The sequence below is a fragment of the Labrus mixtus genome, chromosome 1 (assembly GCF_963584025.1).
Source record: "Labrus mixtus chromosome 1, fLabMix1.1, whole genome shotgun sequence".
NCBI lineage: Eukaryota > Metazoa > Chordata > Actinopteri > Labriformes > Labridae > Labrus > Labrus mixtus.
In genome coordinates this window covers 22,822,242-22,844,458 of record NC_083612.1, presented here as the reverse complement: position 1 = coordinate 22,844,458, position 22,217 = coordinate 22,822,242, and the positions used below count along the sequence as shown (strand labels likewise).

Sequence of the window (22,217 nt, the reverse complement as noted above, 5' to 3'; positions counted from 1 at the left end):
GGTACTTGAAGCTGAACACCCTGTCCACCAGCGTCCCATCAATTCTCAGTGGGGTGTAATCCCTCTGATGATGACCTCCTCCACCCACTGTAGACAAATAAAAGCTACCACTATTTCTGTGGTATACAGATTGGTCTGACAGTCTTCTGAAGACATATTCTGGTATTTCAAATTCAGGTATGTAAACACCTATTTCGACACACCTGTTCATTCACTGATCCGTCTGTATATATTTTGAGGTAATTGAAATAACTGGTACACACTTGCGTTAACTACTTCTTTATTTATTCTCTATTAAATTTTCATTTCTAGGAGAGAAGGGGCTGGGTGAACTCTAAGGCCTCCATTCCATATGTGTTAGCACATGTACTCCTTGTCCGACCAAACCCACAACTCTGGAACCTGGAATATTTCCAGTGTTTTTTCCACCTCGTTTATAACTCTGACTAGAGCATCCACAGGAACAATTTTTTCGAAATCCACACTGATAATTATTTAATAACCCTCTCTGTTCCACCCTGTGTTTAGTGCGTTTAACGATGACATGGGCTACAGATTCTGTTTCCTGATGGTGCTCACAGAGACCAGTTGGATGCTTTCCTATTAGGCTAAGTGTAGTGAACTGTGTACGGCTTTGCCCTATAGCTGTAATCTTGCTAAAATAACCTCCCCATGTGTCAATGGTATTACCCTGAGTAAGCCTACCTGTTTGACTAGTTAGTCCACTTTTTCATTTCCACCAATTTGCCAACATGGCCATGAAGCCACAACAATATGATTTCAGTGCCCTGTTCTATTGGTGTTTCATGATATGTAGCCTATATTAACTTTATAAATCCTGACGGACTCTAGGCTATGCATATCTTCATGATGTTAACCTTTTTTTTAAATTGTACAATAGGCTATTCAGACAACCATTAAGGCACGTTTTCCACAACTGACATTAGCGCTGGCGCTGATACGGTATGAAACACAATAAACAAAACTTACAAACAAAGTGTGAGAGTCTAATTCAAGTAACAAATCCAGTAAGGCACCTAGTTTCTGTGTGTATTTTCAATATAGCCTGTTGAAGAGACTTGGCAAAAAGCTTGAGTTCATTCTTCCATCTGTTGATGTGGGGTCTGACCTTTAAATATTTACATCTGTGAATAAAATGTTTACCTTACAAAATCAAATTCTTCTCCGAGAAATCTAAACTTTTCTCCTGCATAACTGACATAACATTGAGAGGGTGCAAAATGACTTCTTTGGAGTTTAACTAGCTCCGAAATGCCAAAATTCCCATACAAGTTTACAATGGAAGAAAACATTTTCTACAGTTTTAATATCACTCTCAAGAAAAATCCAAATGAGTTTTTATTCAAATTAAATGTCATATGCAAGAAGTGATTAGATGGATAGATGTCATTACGTTAGGATAGTGCACTGTGTCCCACTCCTTTGCAAGAAAGATTAGTGCTGATTAGCCAAATTTTTGTTGTTTTGATTTATGGCCCTCGTTTTTTGTATGTTTTTGTCCTTGCTCCAGGTTGTTGTCTGATTTAATTTGCCTGATGTATCATTTTTGAAAATTTGAATTTTTAAATGTATTTTTTATATAGGCTACAGCCCCGCCCCCCCTGGTCTTACTATGTTTAATTAAGCTTGTTCTTTGTCTTAGTTTGTATTTTGATGTTTTAGGTTTATCCTCTACAAGTTTTTGAATAAATCTTCTAAGTGTGTCAATAAAACAGTGTGTGTCCGACTCCGCACAGTTCCGGGTTGAGTCAGGTGCAGATCACGTGGCTCACAGCAGCAGTCATATGACGGTGTCGTTTAGTTTGGACTCAGAGCTGCCGTTCAGGACGTCGAAGGGAAGTTGTTGCTACGGAGATCATCTTCCTTCAAGAGCGCTGTCGTGTGGGGTTTATTTGAGCGGGAAGTGAGTTAAAATCAGTCATGTTGGCTGGTTGTTTGTTGGTGTGCTTGCTGGCCCTGTTTCAGCGCGGCTCGCGGGCTCAGTACGCACCTGATGAAGTCACTCACCTGCCTGGCATGACGTTTAAACCCAACTATCGACAGTGGTCTGGATACCTGCAGGCTCGGCCCGGAAAGTTTCTCCATTATTGGTAAGACACGGAAACCGATTAGATTTGAGTAACCTCTCAAGAAACCTTATCGATATCGAGTTTGTTTGTCGTGAAGTAGGCGAGGCTAAAATGTTTAGCATGGCGGTGAATCAACGTAAGCTGTTTGTTTGACTGTTTTGTTCGTCATTTGCAAAATAATATTTAGTCCTTTGTCAGTTTACGAATCTGTTGTTTATGGCTGGTAACATGTAGTTAGCCTACATCTATCTTAACTCTGTTTTTTACATGTCTCATAGCTTTACTGATTAACCACTATCACCACTTGATCATCACATCCCCTTTCCTTTGAGGCAACAGAACAGGATGTAAACAAAATAAGTGTCATGTTTGTTAACAGTGCTATTCTTACCAGAACATGTCATAGCAACATAGCAAGTATTTAGAAAATTTTGCATGCCATTGCAAACCTCTATATAAACATGAAACAGGTTGAAAGGTCTGTAAAACAAGAGCTCACACACTAAAGAACATAACATTTAATTATTATTATTATTTTTTTTAAATCACAAGTTCAGTCTTATCAGGTTTCTTGATTTCTCTTGTAGATCTTCTCACCACAGGTTTCCGTCAAAGATTTGTCCTTCCTCAGTCTTTACGGTGAATGACCGTGGAGCTACTTCTTGAAGAACAGTGGCTTTTCTTTTTCAAACCATTAGGTTCCTCAGTCCTGACGGTGTCATCAGTTGACAGTGTGGGAAGCTGCTTGGCAGTTTTGTCATAAAATGACTTCTGCTTCATCTTCTGATGCTGCAGTCTTCGTTCCAGCTTTGGACGTCTCTTCTGTTTGATGTAGCTTGGCAGTGTTGTACGCAGCTTTCTGTTCATCAGCAGCTCGGCAGGTGATAATCCACACTGAGTAGAGCAAGGTACGGATCTGAATCACTGTCTTCAGCTTTCTTCAGGAGCTGCTTAAGGATGTGAACTCCTTTTTCAGCTTTCCCATTTAATTGTGCATACAGTGGACTAGATGTCACATGTTTGAAGTCGTACTTTATGGCAAACTGCTGTTAAAGCATGGTCCATTATCACTCACCACTGTGTTTGGTATACCACGTCTGACATAAATGGATTTTACTTTCAGGGAAGTTTGAGTGATAGTCAATGACCACCAAATAGTCTTTACTCTTGAGATGAAACAAGTCCATTGCTTCCTTAAACCATGGCTCTTTTGGGACATCAGCTACCACCATGGGCTCTTTGGTTTGCTTGTTCCTGTGTTTCTGGCATGTGTCACATCTGCTTATCAGTTTCTCAACGTCTTTATTGATGCCAGGCCAGAAGACTGTGTCTCTCGTCGTACTCACACTGCCTCCAGTGGGCGCTCGTGAGAGTGCATCGGCGAGTATGAGGTGCTTTCCTGGTGTATAAATCAGTTCAAAGTCATATCTCTGCAGTTTCATCATCAGACGTTGTATCCTTGGTGTCATTTCATTCAGGTTCTTCTTTATTATGGCCACTAGCGGACAATGGTCTGTTTCCACAGTGAAGGAGGGAAGACCATACATAGCTGTGGAACCTCTCTAGGCCAAACACTAACCCAAGACATTCTGTCTCTATCTGGGCACATCAGTTTCCGTCATGGACCTTGAGGCATAGGCAACAGGTTTCCAATGCTCACCTTCAGCCTGTAGAAGTACTGCCCCGATACCATCCTTTGATGCATCCGTTGACACTTTGATCCTCTTTGTGGGATTGAAAAAGGACACAACAGGTGTAGTTGTCAGTGTGTGTTTAAGCCTTTCCCACTCATTTTCATGCTTTGTTGTCCACTTTCTCCTTGTGCAGGAGTTCACGAATGCAGGACGTCTTTGCAGATAAATTAGGAATGAATTTATCTATGAAGTTCACCATCCCCATGATGCGCAGGATACCCGTTTTGTCTGTGGGTCTCGGCATGTTCTTTATGGCATTTATCTTTTCTTGGTCTGGCTCGACACCTTGTGGAGAGAGCTTGTCTCCGAGGAAAACGATTTCCTGATCTCCAAACTGGCATTTACTCTTGTTGAGCTTCAATCCATATTTTTGTATCCGCTCCAGAGCTCTGGTAAGCCTGTCATTGCGCTCTTGAAGTGTGGAGCCCCAGATGACGATGTCATCCACGTAGAAACGCACTCCCTCCAGCCCCTCGATAATGTGCTCCATGGCTCCATGAAATATTTCAGATGCTGAAATTATTCTAAATGGCAGTCTTAGGAAGCAATATCGGCCAAACGGTGTGTTAAAGGTGCAGTATTTTGTGCTGCTTTCATCCAGTTTTAACTGCCAGAAGCCCTGTGATGCGTCGAGTTTTGTGAAGTATCTGGCACCTGACATTTCACTAGTGATTTCTTCACGTTTTGGAATCTGATAATGTTCCCGCTTAATGTTCTCATTCAGATCCTTTGGATCCATGCATATTCTCAGGTCGCCATTTTTTTTCTTAGCACATACCATAGAATTGACCCAGTCTGTTGGCTCCTCCACTTTTCTTATCACACCCAGTGTAGTCATCCTGTCCAGTTCGTTCTTAAGGCGCTCTCTTAGTGGTGCCGGGACTCTTTTGTGGTACACTGGCTGTGCATTTTCTTTCAGCTGAATTTTGTATGTGAATGGCAACACACCAAAACCCCTGAACACATCTTCAAATTTCTGTGTGATGCAGTTAACAGAGTCACTTGGTGCATTCATTGCTGTGTTGATGAGATGCACTCTTTTAACCAGCCCCAGATTTTCACATGCTTTATCACCTAGCAGTGAATCAAGTCCTTCAGGTACAACAGAAAATAGTAGGTGATGCACTTTTTCTTTCACTGTCACTCGATGTCTTGTCCATTGTAGTCCTTCAGCTCAAGTGTTTTTCTTTGTATTTTTGGCTTAATCTTCATGTCTTTAATGTCAGACATACTTATTAGATTAGCTTTTGCACCAGTGTCCAACTTTACTGTGTGTTCCATTTATTTGCAGTGGTGCTATCCACTTGTCTTCATTTATGGAATTGATTTCTTTTTCTGGTTTATTTTCACAGTTTATCATGCCAACAAAAAATGTTTCACTGAGATCTTCCTCCTCAACTACATTTACAGATCTTCCTTTGTTTTTAGCAAAATGGTATCTTACCAAATGCTGGACACTTGCTCGGCCTGTGCTGTGAGCCACAGCATTTGCAGGTGAATTTACAGTCATCAGTCCGATGCGTCTGCCGGGTATGCGTGCGTTGTCCTCCTTTGCCTGAGACAGCATCAACAGCCACACTGTCACCCACGTTGGCTGTTCCCGCCTCTCTCTCGCTGAACATCCTCACATGCATTTGAGACAGCTCACTTGCCTTGCAAATGGTGATGGGTCCGTCTAGTTTCAGCTCTGATTCCCTCAGTAGCCGTTCTCTGAGCTTTTTATACTCCACGCCACAAACGATCTGGTCCCTGATCATAGAGTCCTTCAAAGTTGCAAAGTTGCACGACTGTGCTTTTAGCCTTACTTCCGTAAGGAAGCTATCAAAAGGCTCATGTCGTTGCTGCATCCGAGACCGAAAAAATATACACAGTTACAAAGTTAAAGCACAATGTCCAACTTGTCCTCATCATCCGGACTTTCATACACAAACGTGTTGTACACTTCTATGGCTTGTGGCCCTGCTATAGTTAGCAGTAACGCTGCCTTTCTAGCATCCGGCTTCGTCTCCAGTCCCATTGCTGCGATATTCAGAAGAAACTGCTGCTTAAATGTGCGCCAATTGCTGTCGACATTCCCTGTGAGCTTCAAACTCTCCAGTGGCTTCAGAGCATCAATGTCACTTTTCACAATCCACCACGTAGCTTATTTTACTCCTGGTACCATGTTTTGTTTGTCATTTGCAAAAGAATATTTAGTCCTTTGTCAGTTTATGAATCTGTTGTTTATTGCTGGTAACATGTAGTTAGTCTACATCTTCTACCTCGGCTATCTATCTTAACTCTGTCTGTCTTTTACATGTCTCATAGCTTTTATGATTAACTACTATCACCACCTTGTGGTCATCTGTAATAGCACTTGATCATCACATCGACTGATTGCGATTTACATCGTGACTAATTTGTCACCCAATTAAAAATACTCTGGTAGACATGCAGTACTCCTGGGCCATGGTAGCCTATTACTTTGTAAACAGGGGTGTAGCGGTACATGGTTCGGTTCATAACTCTGTTTGGTTCGGTCCAACAGGAAAAAAGAGAAAGTCTTGGGTATGCTGCATTTTTTAGGTTTCTTTAATGTATGTTGAACCGACAGTAGCCTTGTGCAAGTCAGTTTGTTACATCTAGGTTCGTTTAGAACTGGGATGGTTGTTAGTCTGTAGTGTAGGCTATTTCACAAGAAGAGAGGAAAATTAAATCTACACAGAATTAAGTGGCACAAGACTTTTAATATCAGCCTTACATCTATTATCACTAAATATGTTAAAGTGGAGCTCAAAGCTCCTCAACTTCTATAGGCTAATTAAAATAATCTGTGCTCCCCATTTCATTATAGTTACAGCTTTAATGTTAATAGACTCAGTTTAATACTTGGCAGTCTCTCTCTGCATCTTAATGAGGCTTACATTTTTTACAAGTACTTGAAGCCAGGGTCTTTTATTGATGAATATGGGCTCAGGACACCCACACAGGTGTTAGTGATTGAGACATGATTAGACCTCTTCTCTTTTGTATGTGGGTGTGGCTTTGTTTGACTGACAGCTCCATTAACCTTTTAATTTTGAATAAACTATTTGTGAAGAACTTGATGATCATTTACTGTACTTGTACTTGTATCTTTTGAGTAAGTTTTAAATATGGCTAAAGTTATTTCTCCTTTTTAATTTTGAGCATGTTGTGTAGAAGTATTGTGATGTTTCAGTGTTTTACTATGTAACCTTGGTCCTGGTCCCCTTGCAGGTTTGTGACTTCTCAGGGGAACCCAGCTAAAGACCCTCTGGTTCTCTGGCTGAATGGAGGGCCAGGCTGCAGCTCGCTGGATGGTTTCTTGTCAGAGAATGGACCGTTTCATGTGAGCATACTGACTATGTAAATGGCATAACATGTGCACTGTTTAAAAGTGACTGAAAATGAACTTTTGACTTTCCTTTTCAGGTAAATGACAATGGGGCCACTCTGTATGAGAACAAATTCAGCTGGAACAAGATTGCCAATTTGCTGTATGTAGAATCACCTGCAGGAGTGGGATATTCATACTCTGATGACCAAAAGTATGCCACTGATGATGACCAGGTGAGTTCAGTGATTGACTGACAAACTTTGATAAGTAAAGAAAAGCTTACTTAATTATAAGTCTCATGTGTTCCTCTGATAGGTTGCAGATGATAATTACAAAGCCTTGCAGAGTTTCTTTGCAAAGTTCCCAAATTTCACTCAAAACCAGTTCTTCATCTTTGGGGAAAGCTATGGTGGAATTTATGCACCAACCCTCAGCCTGCGGGTGGCTTCTGGAGCTGCCAAAATCAACTTCAAGGTGAGATGTCTTTGGGTGATCATCTTGTGGCTCAGATGTTTTTTGCTCATCTGTCAATGCAACCACAAGCATGCAGTTTCTGGACTTGTAGTGACTCTTTACCCTTCAGGCACTTTTGTGAAATTCAGTCAAGACCTTCACTGTAAAGCAGGCTCTTATTTTAGCTAACAACATGAATATTTAATATGTCCTTGATTTTCTTTTTTTTTTTAGGGCTTTGCAGTGGGAAATGGTCTCAGCAGCTTTGCTCTGAATGACCAAACTTTGATTTACTTCGGTTACTATCACGGTCTCTTTGGAGAAGAGTAAGTGGCTCCTATTTTGTTGTTGGGGATTATGTTTGTTGAAGAGCAGTTTTGTCCATAGTCCCAAGTGTTTTCCTCTTAATCTTTTGGAAAAATGCACACAACATGCAGATGATACTTTCTGGCTGCACTCTCGATATGTTGCAACACTTGCAAATGTTGCTCTCTGCAGTGTTTCATGAGTTCATAGAAATTATTAACTTGCATATTTGAATAAAAAGTGTATATATATTTGTAATCTGAAAAAAAAAAAAGTGTATTCACTGTCAGATTGTAGGAGCAGATACTTAAATTTTTACCTCCGAGTCCTTCTCTGTATGTTTGATAGACAGGCGCATCACAAACGGTACTAATGCTCATGCTACCGCCTTGAACCAAAATGCAGATATTAAAATATTGACTAAAAGCTGAAAAAGTAATGAAATGCTAATTCAGTTTAAATATTGTTAATGTGTAATATATATATATTTTTTTTATGTACAGTTTGTGGCGTGATCTGAACACAAATTGCTGTGACGAAGAAGGCTGTAACTTTCACAACTCCAGTTCGAAGACTTGCGTAATCCTGGTATGGTGCTCTAGTTCTTTTGAAATCTGCTGAGCCCTTTAGTTGAGGGTACCAGGTGACTCACTCAGTTTTAACTTTCCTTGTCTCCCTCAGGTGACTATCGCCTTTGGTATTGTGTACGACAGCGGCCTTAATGAGTATGCTCTGTACTTGGATTGTGAGGGTGGCAGAAGTTCCCACCAAGGCTATGAGAGGGCCATGAGTCATGTGTTTAAGAACTTTAGGAAACATCCACACATCCTTAAGGTGAGTGTTTCCTGCTGCTTAAAAGTGCTGTGGGCCCATATGCCTGTTTGTTAATGGAAACAAATCTTTAAAAGAAGTTTTCAGAACCAGGCCGTTCCTCCATGCTTCTGGGAGAGGTCCCTCCTTGCCTCAACAGCACGGCTCAGAGGAACTGGCTGAGGAGAGGCGATGTGAGGAAAGCTTTACACATCCCAGATACACTGCCACCATGGGACCTCTGCAGGTATCTCTGAACAAAAGCAACACATATGAAGTCCTCAAAATTATCTTTTCATCCAAATATTTTTTTTTTCTCTTAATGCTTTATACCAGTCATCACCAAATGGCAGACTCTGGTCTGAATCCAGTCCCAGGTGCTGTCCAGTCCGGACAATAGTACAATGCAGTTTTAAATTGTTACACGTGACTCGGCCAATCAAATCCTTGACTCAGACCAAGCTTCATAAGTGAACACTGTGGGTGTGTGATAATGCAGAGCAGTTAGCAGCCAGGAAAGTAAGACACAGCGTGAGGAACTAAGTCAGTCAGGGAAAGGCAGACATGGTGTGCTCTAAAATTAGAAAAGACGAAAGGGAAAAAAAAAAAAGCTTTTAATCAAGAATGACTTGACTTTAATATATACATTTTTCCAACGGGCAGAGTAAAACCAGTAGCCTATGCCTTGTTTGTGTCAGTACCCTCAAGATCATCAAATGCAGTTATGTCGAACATCACTATGAGAAAAAGCACACTTTTGAGCCATCATACCAGCTCGCAGTCCAATCTGAAGACACCGAAAATAAATGAAGAGCCCAATATGATGGATCCACCAGAATCCTGACACAATCATGTCCTACCCAACTAGCAAAGTTGCTTTGGTTTTGGGTCAACTCAAAATTATTTTACTGACACAATTCCAGCTCAGATTTAAAATTCTTACTGGTCGAGGTAAAGCTCAGTTCTCTCAAAATACAAGAGACGGTGTGATAGCGGGATATAAGGAGGAGAGGGTGAGAAAAGTGGGTGTCATAGGTACATTTCAAATACAGATACAAAGAATAGATAACAATATATAGGTTTATGGAGTCGCAAACTAGTGTTGGGCATAAAGTTTAGTTTTTAAAAAAAATTGTCCAAGAAGTTGTGCTTCAGGTCCGACAGTTTAGTACAGATTAAACAGTTAATTAGTCCAGACCATGAATTTAAACAAAAGAGAACTTTTTATGGAACGATTTAGAAAAATATTAGACCCAAAAGTTGATGGCAATGATCAATCTATAGCATCTTCAGTGTCCCGACATGTATGTCAATGCTCATTTAATTGAAGCACAATAGAAACAGGCAGTAAATCGATTTACTTCAGTGCTTTATAAAATAACGTTATGTGTTGGTAAGAGAGTCTACAGCAATAGTTAGACCTCTGTGAGGCTGCATGGCAGTGTTTTGAGCTAAAACATGAATGCAGACCTGCTGATATAAATATGGTGCATGGTTCCCTCATTTAAGCTGGCAGGGTGTTTCTTTCCAAAAAAAACAAAGCAGCTTAAGCTGAATCTATTGTTTTTCAATAAAGACAGAAGAGACATGGTGGTAAATTCCACTAATGAAATTGTTTTTGAAGTATGTTGTGCTTGATAATTCAGGCACCATTCATTGAAATTAAGCTGCCACTATCTTTGTATCTGTCCTTGCATTTAGGTAGTATGTGTTACACATGTAGCACATGATCATTTGCAGTCTTTTGTACATTGTAGTGATGATGTTGGAGCACAGTACACAAACCTGTACCCGTCAGTGAAGAGTGTGTACCTCAAGCTGCTCTCTCTGGGCCTGCGCTCTCTCGTCTACAATGGAGACACTGACATGGCATGCAACTTCCTAGGAGACGAGTGGTTTGTTGAAGACCTTGGCCTGAAGGTAGGAACTTTCATATTGATAAAATAAATATATTTTTTAAATGTCAAAAGTACAACTAGATAAACTTCTTACACAACCAATAAATGTTCTCAGGCAACCACCAAGTACCAGCCCTGGCTGCATGATGACCAGATTGCTGGTTTCTGCCAACAGTTTGGCAACATTACTTTCTTGACAGTCAAGGTAACTAGTATCATGTTGTTTTGTGTCTATCATTAAAGCGTAGTTGTTTTGTTTTACAATGATGTGTTGGCATTATTGTGACGCTCCACTGTTCTGTGTTTCAGGGTGCAGGTCACATGGTTCCTCAGTGGGCTCCAGGTCCAGCTTTCCACATGTTCCAGTCTTTCATAACAAATGGCCCCTACTGAGCCTCGAAAGAGATTGCTGTATGATGTATACCTGCACTCATCACTTGTTAAATGGTACATTTTTTTTTTCTCAGGGAGGATGATTTTTTGAGGGAAAGGGACAGTTAGCACTAATCATTATATCTTCATAAAGTCACTGCACCTGTTGAGTAAAAAAAGAGTAGGACAAATCTCTTGTATGGGCTTTCATCTATTTGGATATTATGTGACATAAAAGTGACACTTCCAGCTCTGTGGATGTTTACAACTATCTTTGGCTAATGGTGTATGATTGAACATCCTTGTTTTAGCCAATACCTCAAAGTTGAAGGTCTGAAAACATTTGGGCACAAAGAAATGTAAAAAAATATATATATATATTTGATGTAGGGCATCCATCATGGCCTTATATAGGAATTTGTGACTGAGCCTAGTTTTGGGGGAGTTCAAAGCACCTGTTGAGTTCTGATTAGCCTTAAAAACACCTCAGCTGCCTTGTTGGTTCATGTGAGAAAGTTAGAGCTCTATTTGGAAAAAGTCCTTTGACCTCACCATTCAGTTTCATATTAATTGTACTGAATAAAATACTTGAGAAATGTCCTTACCTATATACTGTGATTGCACTGTACTTGTCAAATAAAGCTTCTTGTCTGTGGCACAGATGTTGAGCTGTTTCCATTGACAGAAGTAAATGATGTAAGGCAACTGAGTTCATTTAAACAGTGAAATTGTATCTTGTGTCTTCATTAAATGTTTGAACTGCCAGTCACAAACAGATGTCAGATTTATTCATATGCCTCGATTGTATTTCTTTATTGGAATATCACAGGTAGTTCGTTCAAGTATTTCCATTAAACCACAAGTACTCTGAACATTTTACATGTTAACGTTCTGTCTGAGACAGCAGGGACACATGATTTCTGATCAATAGACAGTGGATGTCTAAATCAGTCAAATCACAAATCCATCACATTTTCTGCAGCATGAATATTTAAAAAAAATAAAAAAAATCTCAACGTCAATCAACATTTCAACAATGATTTAAATAAATGTTAATACAATAACATTTTGTTCAGACAGCTTCACTGTTTTGGCTGTTGCTCCTTTCCTCAGATAATATATATATATATTATATATACATATGTATTTGGTCCAACAGTCTGACTAAATACGTTACTGCTTTTTTGGTGGGTGGAAATCCCTTTTACAGACAGTTCTTCGTGTTCACATGAAACAGCCTCACAATTTAGGATTTCATAACTCAGATAAACAGTCAAATCCAGAGACAAGTATTCAATCTGGCTTCAGTTAATTGATGTGGAATAGCTCATTCTTATCCAAGCCAGAATAAGATTTGGAGATTAAACAAATGTCAATCAATTCAGTACACTTTCTCATTTTAAACTTCAGCTGCTTTAAGAACTTGGTGAAGGGGAATTTGCTGTTTAACTTTCAGTCTGATTAATCCATATGTGTGTTTTGAACATGTTTAATTAGAGCTAAATGGGAAAGGACTCGCATAAAGCTCACTTTGGTTTTTTAACTTATTGGAGCGAGATACAAGGAAGTGATTCAAGTAAATAAAACCCCACACCAAGAGTTTTGACACCAATGACTGTCAAGCTATCTCTTGTCTGCCAACCAGACAAACAGTTGTCTGTAAATTATATGAAAACCATTTTGTGCAGTTTGAACATCCATTTTTCTCTTACATTCACAAACTATCATTTTCCAACCCTCTTTGTTGCCCCTCATGAGTTAGTGTGCTTTGTGGTGCTGCTCATGTCGGACACACTGCACAACCAGGCATAGTGTTTTGGGAGGCTTGCTGCTTTAGTTTTAAGCCCGTCTGTCAACTATTTTGTACAATATTAACAAAATGAATCTTCTTAGAAGGCATTCAGGCCCACAAGAACTTAACTTTGTACATGTCTTACTCAAATGATTTACCTCAAAGACAACTAATCACCATAGCACATGTGACTTTAAAGTATGAAAACTGATGAGTCACCAAGAAAACAATATCTCAAATGAGTTCCAAAATGTATATAAAAATGAAATACTAGCACACTCCTTTGCCCCAAATCTTAGTTATTAGCATAAAAATTAAACACTTGAATTGCTGTCATGCAAATAACACATCCACCAGTAATACTGCTGTTATCTACAGCTCTATGTACTGTATGTGTGCAGATCTATCAATTAATTGTTATTTTATATTAGAGACAAATTCATGATTTGTTGACGAACTATATGCGTTCGAAACATAAAGCCTGGACCTGAAGTAGACCTGAGAGCCACAGCATGTTAATGTGAAGAAAGATTTTTAGTCAACATGCAAGTTGAATGTACAGTTGGTATGTAACGATTAAAATCATTTTGAAGTAGACTTTGTAAGATATAAAGTCCTCAGCTCCATAAATAAATCAGGAATATTTTGCCTGCACAGGGTCAACATGGAGGAAGTCATTCTGTACCTCTGAGGAATGACTAAACATCAAAAACTGTTTTTACTGCAAGTAAAAAAAGAACATCATTAAAACATAAAAAAAACTTTACATAAAGTTAAAGGCAAAGTGTCTAAAGTCACTTGGCATTGTGAGTCGTCTCCGACTACCTGACAGAGTAAAGAGCTGTGGAGCAGGCCGGTGTTATGATGTAGAGGACCTGTTTGTTTGAGTGTCATGAAATGCTTCTCTTTCTTCATCAGTTCAGAATAGCAGCACAGGGTCGAACACCCCCCCCCCCCCGTCTTCAATGTAGACTCTGCTGGCTATGCTGAAAATGTTACTTTTAGCTGACGACGTCCTGATAGATGGAGTTGGTTGTAGTGAGGCCAAAGACGAAAGTTCCAATTGTAACCATGACGACGCCCATGCCCACCAATCCATGCCAGCTGAACCAGAGAGATCAACAAGAAAAAGATGTAATCAAGAAAATATGTCTAGTCAAATCTACATTTAAAAAATGTATATCGCCATCAAACATCTCTAAAGAAAACAGGTCGGCCAAGGATTGGCCGACCTGGATTCAAGATTTGTGATGTGGTTAGGTTCCTCTTATTCTTTTTCTTCATCAACAATCATCAATTAAAATTTACCAAATAACACAGAGGACATGCAAGAATAATCTGCTACTCACCTTGCAGACCGGCTGTCCGTCTCTGCCAACTTTGCTTGAATCAAACACAAACCTGTAAAGTTAAAGAGACAGACATTACGATGTGACATTAAGATTTTACAGAGATCTGAACTTTGCTTAGGCCTTGCTCAGACAGCAGTTTTAAAATCCAATCACACATATAAGGAGAATCTTAACAGCTATTTGTCTCCATAATCATACATATGCACACACTACAAGATATGAAAATCATGGCACATCAGATACTACAGGATTTTACTTAGATTATCGTTCCCAACAGACGAACGCACCACCTCACATGACCTCATGTAAACAATGGAGCAGCAGTTAAATTTGCGATTACAATGTTCTGTGTAGAGAGGACAAAACCATTTTATTTTTTAAGAGGACATATTCTCCCCCTTTTCCACCTTTTCAAACAGTCCCCTGTGGTCTAAATGAAACATCTGTGCTGTTCTTTGGTCAAAATATAACGTGAATCAAGCACCAGAGGAGGTTTGTGACCCTGTATAAACCAGCTCTCTCAGAACGCTCCGTTTTGGTGTGTGTGTCTCTTTAAATGCTATGAGCCCCCCCCTGAGTTTTCCCAGGTAGACATCACTCCTCTGTATTGAGAATAAAATGGCAGACCTGCGCAAGAGTTTTGCTCTAGGCTGGGGGTGAAGTCCATGGGTAGAGATATCGGGGAGGAGAGTTTTTTTTTTTTTTTTTTACCAGAATCCAACTTGTGACGTCACAAGGAGAACAAATTTGAAATGGAGCATTTTTCTCTGTGTTGTAAGACTTATGCAGACTACAAACAAGAACTGGATGGGTTTATTTCACATTTTGTGGGTCGGTAGATTCAGGTTACCCAAATATATGTTCAAACACACTGTCAAAGTGGATTTTTCATAATATGTCCCCTTTAAACCAGTTTAAGTGAAGAAATGGGTGGGGAGGGGTGGACAACATGGATTGTCTGTTCTTCAGCAAGAGCTGGATATAAGATTGTAACCGTCATATGCATTAAAGTTGTCTGGCTAACCTGTGTGGGCTGCCTCTTGCTGCTAGTCGCCACTACTGTCCACTTATAACTATCCTCCCTTTTCTCTCGTGATTATTGCCGTCACACAAGACTTCTGCCAGACCCTTTCATGATCTTAATTGTCAAGATTTTAAATCCTAAATCTCAGGCATGTTTGATATAAATCTGGGTGTCCCCGGCGATCTCCGAGCAGATCAGTTATGTAAAGATTGGATCTATATACCACTCACACTACAAGATAAACCAGGAACATACTAGGTTCCAAGCCATCTTGACAGCAGACCTCAAATCGTAACAATTATCCTGTAGTCTGAGCCAGGCTTTACAGCGAGAGAAGTGTCACCTGGGAAGACAAAGATGAAACAGGCTGCTAATCCTCCAATCAGGGAGATCACCCGACCGATATCTGGGATGAAGAGTGCAAGGACCAGGGTGACGACAAACCACACCAGCGTCTGCAGGATCCTCCTCCTTTGTTCACGTCGCACACACACCTCTACCTGCTCACCTTGGAAACGCAGCCAGAGTCCTTCAATAACTGCCCTGAAAAGACACACAAACACACCAGAGTGCAGTGAGGAAATGTTGCATTGACTGCATTGGAAAATATGCACAAACCAGGGCCTATTTGTATCTTTGATGCAGAGCAGGGAAACACAACAGTCTGACCAGAAGGTTGTGAAGGCATGAACAGAAGTTTCCAGATTTCTTAGAGAGAAATGTTTCTGCTGATGGAAGTTTGATTGAACTACTGTACTGATTGAATATCTACATTGAGGTTTTGATTGAAAATGCTACTAAGAATTTCCCAATGTAGAGTTAATGAATTGGAAAAAAAGAACCAAGACCATTAAATCTCTGCATTAGCACCATCTTGACCTAATCTTAATATCTAAATTAATTGCAGGAAATTTTGAAACAAAACATCCAGTTGTAGATGTCATGAATCAGTTAAACAGGTTGACAGTTAAATTAATCTGAGCATCATCTGCCTAAACTAGAAAATGATATGATAACTGTGTGAGGTGGCCAAGAGAAAGTACGTACATGTAAAAGAGAAGACGACTGATATGAACATGCATACATCACTCATTTTAGGTCTGTGCAATTTTAAAATGAGTGAGTGAGAAAGAGTTTGCTGGGGAAGAGAAGAATAGTGGAAATCTTACCTGCCACAGAAGTGTAAAATGGGGTAAGAGGTGATGACACAGACTACAATGAAAGCTCTTGCAATGGCCACAGCGATATCATCAGGAGGGTAAGACATCAACACATCCTGGCTGACATTAGAGCCGAATGTCAGGAAGCCACAGACACCTGATGGAACAAAACGTAGATGTGATGTAGACACAGAATAAGAGTTTTTTTCTCTCCTCATTTAAAATGACATTAAAACACTGAAACACTGAGACAATTACATGTTAATCATTCATCAACATCCTTACATAGGGTGTTTTATTATGACTGTATAATGTTTTATAACAAAATAAAATCTATTCACAAGTAATGTGAAATTAATCAAACAGGTTATTAGGACATTTATAACGTGTATATATATATATATATATATATATATATATATACATATATATATTAGGGCTGTCAGCGTTAACTGTGATGTATTTAAGGTCTGAAATGAAAGCATTGATCTTTTTAGTAGCATTAATCAGTAGTAGTCACTTTGTCCTTTTAGGCGTAATGGAATCTCAAACAAGCCTTTAAAAATGTGATTAATCGTGATTAACTATTTAAATTCAGCTATGAATTGCTTTTTTTTTTTTTTTAATCCTTGTTCTACAGCCCTTATATATTTAAACACTTAATAAACAAGTGCACAACCCTACCTGTTCCTATGTAAACGAAGAGACAGATTATCATGCTTAGAGTGACTACAACTCCCCAGGGTTTGATTTCCTTTTTGCTCATGCTGTCAAACACCGGCACACTGCTCACATGGCACTGAAGAGAGAGACAGACACATGTATCTGATTAATGCTCAACTCTGTTCAAAGAAAAGTTATTAGAACTGTATGAAACCTAAAGAAGAGATACCTGGAAACCAAAGCATATGGTGGGCATTGCATTGAAAACTGCAGTCCAGGAAGAAGCACTGAAACAAACACGAAAAATAAGCAGCTCAAGCAAAGCATGGTGACAAGGGTGCAGATGTTGCTGCCTTAATGAGGCTCAAATGATTAGTAAAAGCTGTAAGCTTCATAATGCTGTTCACTTCATAACAGGTGGGTTGTGTTCACCTGGTGGGAATGTAGCCCGGAGTAATCTCTCTATCTGGCCAGATGTACTTTATGATGACCACGATGGTAACATACCAGGTTCCCATCACACTCAGCATACTGCGAAGAAGAGCAACACCAACTCAGACACGATCGTAAAACAGGGTTGTTTTATTTTCATCCTAAATGAGAAAGTCAGTTTAAGATTTGTACCTGGCATACTTCTGAAAGCCAATCTCTTTGGGAATCGAGAGAGGCAAAATAATCAGGACTGCAGTAACAACAATGGTAAACTTGCGGTCGGTGTACCACAGATGACTGACCGTGTCACCCTCATCATGTCCCGCTGCTGCTATCACTGCAAAAAGGGGATAAAAAAAAAAGAAAAAAAAGAAAACAGGAATTTGAAAAACTTTGAAAATGACAAAGAACATAGACAAACTGGTTTAAACTGGGAGGGAATTAAGCAATTAAGATAACTGAAGTCAGTATCCATTCAGTTCACTTAAAAAAAAAAAAAAATTAAATTCTGCACTGTCAGAGTTCATCACGAGACGCATTTACTGACTGGTGACATCCATGATGCTCTTTGCACCCATCAATGATGGCAGAGTCCTATTATGCACCACGACTTCCTAAGATATGACTCAGATGTATGACTATGTGAATGTAGGTGATGGAACAATAAGATTAGCAGACTCAAAGCTAAGCTCTTATTAGAAGCATGTTTTAATTGTTACAGAAAATCTAAACTGAGTCCAATGAGAGTAAAAAACTGATTAAATGAGGCAGAACAAAAGTTGCTGTTATGAACAGTTGTATTGTAGATATACTTACAGCGATCCAGCTGGTCTCCAATGACAATGAAGAAAGCAATACAAGTCCCAAAGGTGTAGACAGCAATCGCCACTTCACATATGACTCCTGTGACTTTCCCACAAGAAGCTCGAACTACTTCCTGATAAGTGCTTTCATTACTGACCTGCAGAAACCAGGAAGAAGATTCAGAAGTGGAAGTGTGTCTTTAAGTAGAAATGTATTCTTATTGTCCCTAGAGTTGATTGTGCATTAGTGAGGTGCAGTGTGACGGTGTAGGCTTCATTTTATACAGTCAGGTTTATGAATATTAACACTTGGGTTGATCAGTCACTGTGAAATGGGACATTAACACATTGTGAAAAGGGATATCAGAATCACACAACATTCTGACACTGGGCCTTGAAAACAGAAATTTACCAGAAACAGAGCTCTTATGATCAGCTACCCATTTTGTCACCAGTCTCCCACAGCAGCTTCATTCAGCTGTTTATTTTTGCAAACTATTGCAAAAACCAAGAACAGCATTCTGCTTGTAAAGCTCATGTGACTTCAGACTTGTAAAGCTTATATTGTAACAGTGCAGTGGTGGACTTTAAAGCACCAGCTCAAATAAAAGAGAACTTTAGAGTATAATAATTGCCAGTGTATTTGTTTTCTGGCATTGTGTTGCTTATGATATTTCAGGCTGGTAAAATGAGGATACTGACATTATTTAGCTTTATTTGTAAAGTTATTCAGGGTCGTATGGCCACTCTCACAATCCGAGCAGGTGTGTCTCAAGTTAACCCACAGAAGGAGCCGGTTGATATCTTTGTTTAAGGTCTGGTTACAAAAAAAGTTTTAGCCTTAGGCCGTTAAGTCCAGCCACTTGTGGAGTCAGCCATTCTTATGGCACCCGAATGCTTCAGGACAAAGTTCAAACTGTGGATGTATTTTACAGAGAAATAAATTAATCACATGTTTTAGTTTTTTTGTTCAAAACAAAAAAAAAATGGATGGAGTCCTGTTTTTTTTCCCAATGATATTTAAAGATGCACTGAGTCTGAGCCACCAGGAAGTGAAAGTCTGAGCATTTTTGCAGCACACTGGCTTTTAAAACCACTCATTACACAAGACTGTTCCAATTATGTCACCACTGCTTAGCATAGAAAATGCTGAATTGGTTGAAAACGAGTCTGAAATAGAAGGCTAGAGGACACAGTGGATGAAATGTTAAAAGAAACAAGTGGAAAAAGTCAAAGACGTAAATTAAAACTTTAAGCACGGCAGAATCCGACACAAACCTTTGAGCAGTATCCGAGGATCACCAGTCCAGTAATGATGAAGATCAGCATGAACTGAAACACAGAAACAGGAAGCGTCACATGACAGTTTCTTATTCTTTTGGTGTGTTCCTACTGCGAAAGCCAGACTCTGATTGAAATTAGAGCCTGACCAATATATCAGTTTACAAATCATATACCAATAGGTGCACATTAATAAATATCTGTACATCTGTCCTGGCATGTATGTTCCTGATATATGCCGGGATGGGCGATACAGTCTAAAAATAAAATCTCAGACTTTTCCACACCAAAAACAATTTATGATTTTTTTTTTCTTCTTCTATAAAGAACTGGAAATGACAGAGAAATGACTAAAAGCAAGTTTTGCTTTTATTTTATCACTGAAATTGAACATAAGCAAACTGAATATTACCCTTCGAGGATGAATACAGAAACCTAGATCTCTCCAGGTTAAAGTGTAGACTGTAAACCTGCCTTTTAAACGAGCTCTATGCAGTTTAAGTGTACAGAAAAAAAGTACAGATGAGGCCAAGAAACTTCAGCAAAATACTTGCACTTAGTTACCACATACCTGGGGGCACTCTGTAGGAAGTAAATGAGCGGGGAGGATGTGTACTACGGGGGCCCAAGGGGAGTGGCGGAGTAAGTTGAAGATAACATTTTGATTTTAATTTTTGAAAATCACGATTGTCCACAAATTTTTATCTAGAAAATATAGATTTATCGCCCTGTATGAATCATCACTCAAGAAGACCCTTCAGCGACTCACAGCAATGCATTAGAAAAAAAACTATCACGTTTGTAAAATTTACCAGCCATGTCTCAAGATAACAAAGTGTTCATCATTCACACAGTTTTTAATGGGAGCAGAATTATCCTGAGGTTTCTTACTCTCAAAAACAAACTGAGTGATTACAACAAATAAAAACAATGAAAGAGGCCGTTTGGAGGTGAAATAGAACCTGTGGATGGGGGAATATATAGTGTCCTCACCATTTGTAGCATCACTCCTGCAATTACTCCTCCCGCCATGTTGAAGGCCGCAGGGAAATTTAGTAGACCAGCTCCCAGGGCAGCATTCACTACGATAAACACTGCTCCAAAAGAAGACACCCCCCCGCTCCTTGTTCTTCCCATCTCAGGATTTTGGATAGAATCCACACTGGGGCTCTGCAAGAGCCAGGCCCGTTCTCCAGAGTCATGACTCCCAACTCCCGCCCAGTCCTCCACATCGGCGTTGATCGCCATGAGTCCACAGGCTGAAGCTCGGTCTGCTCAGCCTTACAGACCCCAGAAAATGAGTGTCAAACTTTCTGAATCCAAGTGGAGTAAGTTGATGAGAAAGTCAATGGCAGCTGATATGTTCGGTCCTCAGGAGGTAGCTGATGTTTCTCAAAGTTATCACCAGCGCCAGTCTGATGGTGGAGCCATTCAGATATCTGTAATGAAATATTTTAGTTTACATTTGGATGTTCTTGTACGGAACAAAAAACTATTGAAAATGAATTAAGCCTACGTCGTAAACACAGAGCAGCGATTCTTTAAAACGTTTCCGGTGTTTTCTTGGAGAATCAGTAGTCCCAAGCTTAATCGACAATTTAGTTTCCATCCATGAAAACACATCAACTGATTACATAGCCCATCCTTCTCATCTATGGTAAACGGGTGGGCATTTACTTTTTTGATGAAATTAAGCCATTTGCCCACAATGTCATTTTGGGAATATCAAAGTTTCTCTGTAGAGTTTTGAAGCACCTGTGGTTCCTTGAAGATAAGTTTTCTTTTATTTCTATCTTATCTTCAAATAGCAAACACCCAGACTGAGGAGCCTGACCTGATGCCGTACATTACCAGTGTAGATGTGTGAGGACTGAGGAGTGCATTCCTTCAACCAACAAAGACTATGGCAGCTTGTAAGTCAGTTTCAACTCAAAGAGCAACAAGGACTAGTAATGGAGACATCCTCAAATCAAACAGGCAGACTGTACAGAGTTCACCATCAACGCTGACATAAATGATCTCCTGTTAAATCCACAAGAAGCTTTAATAATGCAGAAAGATAATGCAGAAGAACTACAGCTGAAGTTAATATAGGATGAAGATCTGACCTCATTTAACTTAATCTAGCCTATTGTAAACACTCATTCAGGTGCATACAAACGTACTGTTTAACTACTCCATCTTTAAATGTCATTAGACTGTTGCTTTTCTTTTCATTTATGTAACAATAACATCTGTCAACGCAGCCAAAGCGTTTTGCTTTTTGTTTCCTACAATAGCTAGCTCGAAAGGTTACACCTAGCTGATCACAAAATACAACCACGCTCATTTCACACCCAATAAAACACAGATATAAACATTTCTATACATTTTTATATCCGCTGTAATCTCGTCAAGGTTAAAGAAGAGTAGATTAAATAATTAGAAACTGTACCTTGAGAGTTACTCAGCCTCCTCCAGCGCAGGTGACCACTGAGCTGTTTGGTCAGCGCGTACAAAGCAAAGGATCATGTGACACTTTGTCACGTGACTGGAGTTCCGGTTGTTCTTCCGGTTGTTTAGAATTGTGGGTATTGTCGTTGTTTGTAATGCCACTATCCATTTCTAAGAGGCAAGACCCTTGTGTGTCATTGCAAGACCAGTAGCCGATGTATTTAATGTCTAATGTCTGGCTTCAGCATCTGAATACAATCTGATAATAAATATTAGATACATAGGATCAGTAACTCCTCTTTGGAGCAAATCAGATA

At 39.6% G+C, this 22,217-nt stretch overlaps 2 protein-coding genes across 3 annotated transcripts; one reads left to right on the top strand and one right to left on the bottom strand.

The window, feature by feature from the left end:
* Positions 1-1,804: 1,804 nt before the first annotated feature.
* si:ch211-122f10.4 (cathepsin A-like) lies at positions 1,805-11,616 on the top strand. Of its 2 annotated transcripts, none has more exons than XM_061045726.1 (11): positions 1,805-2,111; positions 7,022-7,133; positions 7,217-7,354; positions 7,437-7,595; positions 7,809-7,900; positions 8,384-8,468; positions 8,562-8,714; positions 8,789-8,937; positions 10,448-10,610; positions 10,704-10,793; positions 10,898-11,616. In XM_061045726.1, exons 1-11 carry the CDS (start codon positions 1,942-1,944, stop codon positions 10,979-10,981), a joined length of 1,395 nt encoding a protein of 464 aa, XP_060901709.1. In that variant the 5' UTR covers positions 1,805-1,941; the 3' UTR covers positions 10,982-11,616. The 2 variants fall into 2 exon arrangements, with proteins under 2 accessions (XP_060901709.1, XP_060901715.1); XM_061045732.1 differs by having other exon boundaries at positions 1,806-2,111; positions 8,792-8,937.
* Positions 11,617-11,744: 128 nt separating this feature from the next.
* Positions 11,745-22,004, bottom strand: slc38a7 (solute carrier family 38 member 7). The gene is made up of 12 exons (XM_061045739.1): positions 21,902-22,004; positions 20,461-20,906; positions 19,465-19,518; positions 18,200-18,344; positions 17,576-17,720; positions 17,384-17,482; positions 17,181-17,238; positions 16,973-17,087; positions 16,298-16,445; positions 15,472-15,671; positions 14,102-14,153; positions 11,745-13,856 (listed from the first exon to the last, which is right to left on the bottom strand). The coding sequence occupies exons 2-12, from the start codon at positions 20,713-20,715 to the stop codon at positions 13,754-13,756; spliced, it is 1,374 nt and encodes a 457-aa protein (XP_060901722.1). The 5' UTR covers positions 20,716-20,906; positions 21,902-22,004; the 3' UTR covers positions 11,745-13,753.
* Positions 22,005-22,217: the final 213 nt, after the last annotated feature.

What these genes read in the sequence shown, in the direction of transcription:
- si:ch211-122f10.4 (XM_061045726.1), top strand. Translation starts at nt 1,942, where the DNA reads ATGTTGGCTGGTTGTTTGTTGGTGTGCTTGCTGGCCCTGTTTCAGCGC. An exon ending in ATGCCACTGATGATGACCAG is followed by an intron (nt 7,355 to 7,436) that starts GTGAGTTCAGTG and finishes TTCCTCTGATAG; the next exon opens with GTTGCAGATGATAATTACAA. An exon ending in TTGAAGACCTTGGCCTGAAG is followed by an intron (nt 10,611 to 10,703) that starts GTAGGAACTTTC and finishes AAATGTTCTCAG; the next exon opens with GCAACCACCAAGTACCAGCC.
- slc38a7 (XM_061045739.1), bottom strand. Translation starts at nt 20,715, where the DNA reads ATGGCGATCAACGCCGATGTGGAGGACTGGGCGGGAGTTGGGAGTCAT. An exon ending in CAGGAGTGATGCTACAAATG is followed by an intron (nt 19,519 to 20,460) that starts GTGAGGACACTA and finishes TCTGTGTTTCAG; the next exon opens with TTCATGCTGATCTTCATCAT. An exon ending in TTTCATCTTTGTCTTCCCAG is followed by an intron (nt 14,154 to 15,471) that starts GTGACACTTCTC and finishes TTAACTTTACAG; the next exon opens with GTTTGTGTTTGATTCAAGCA.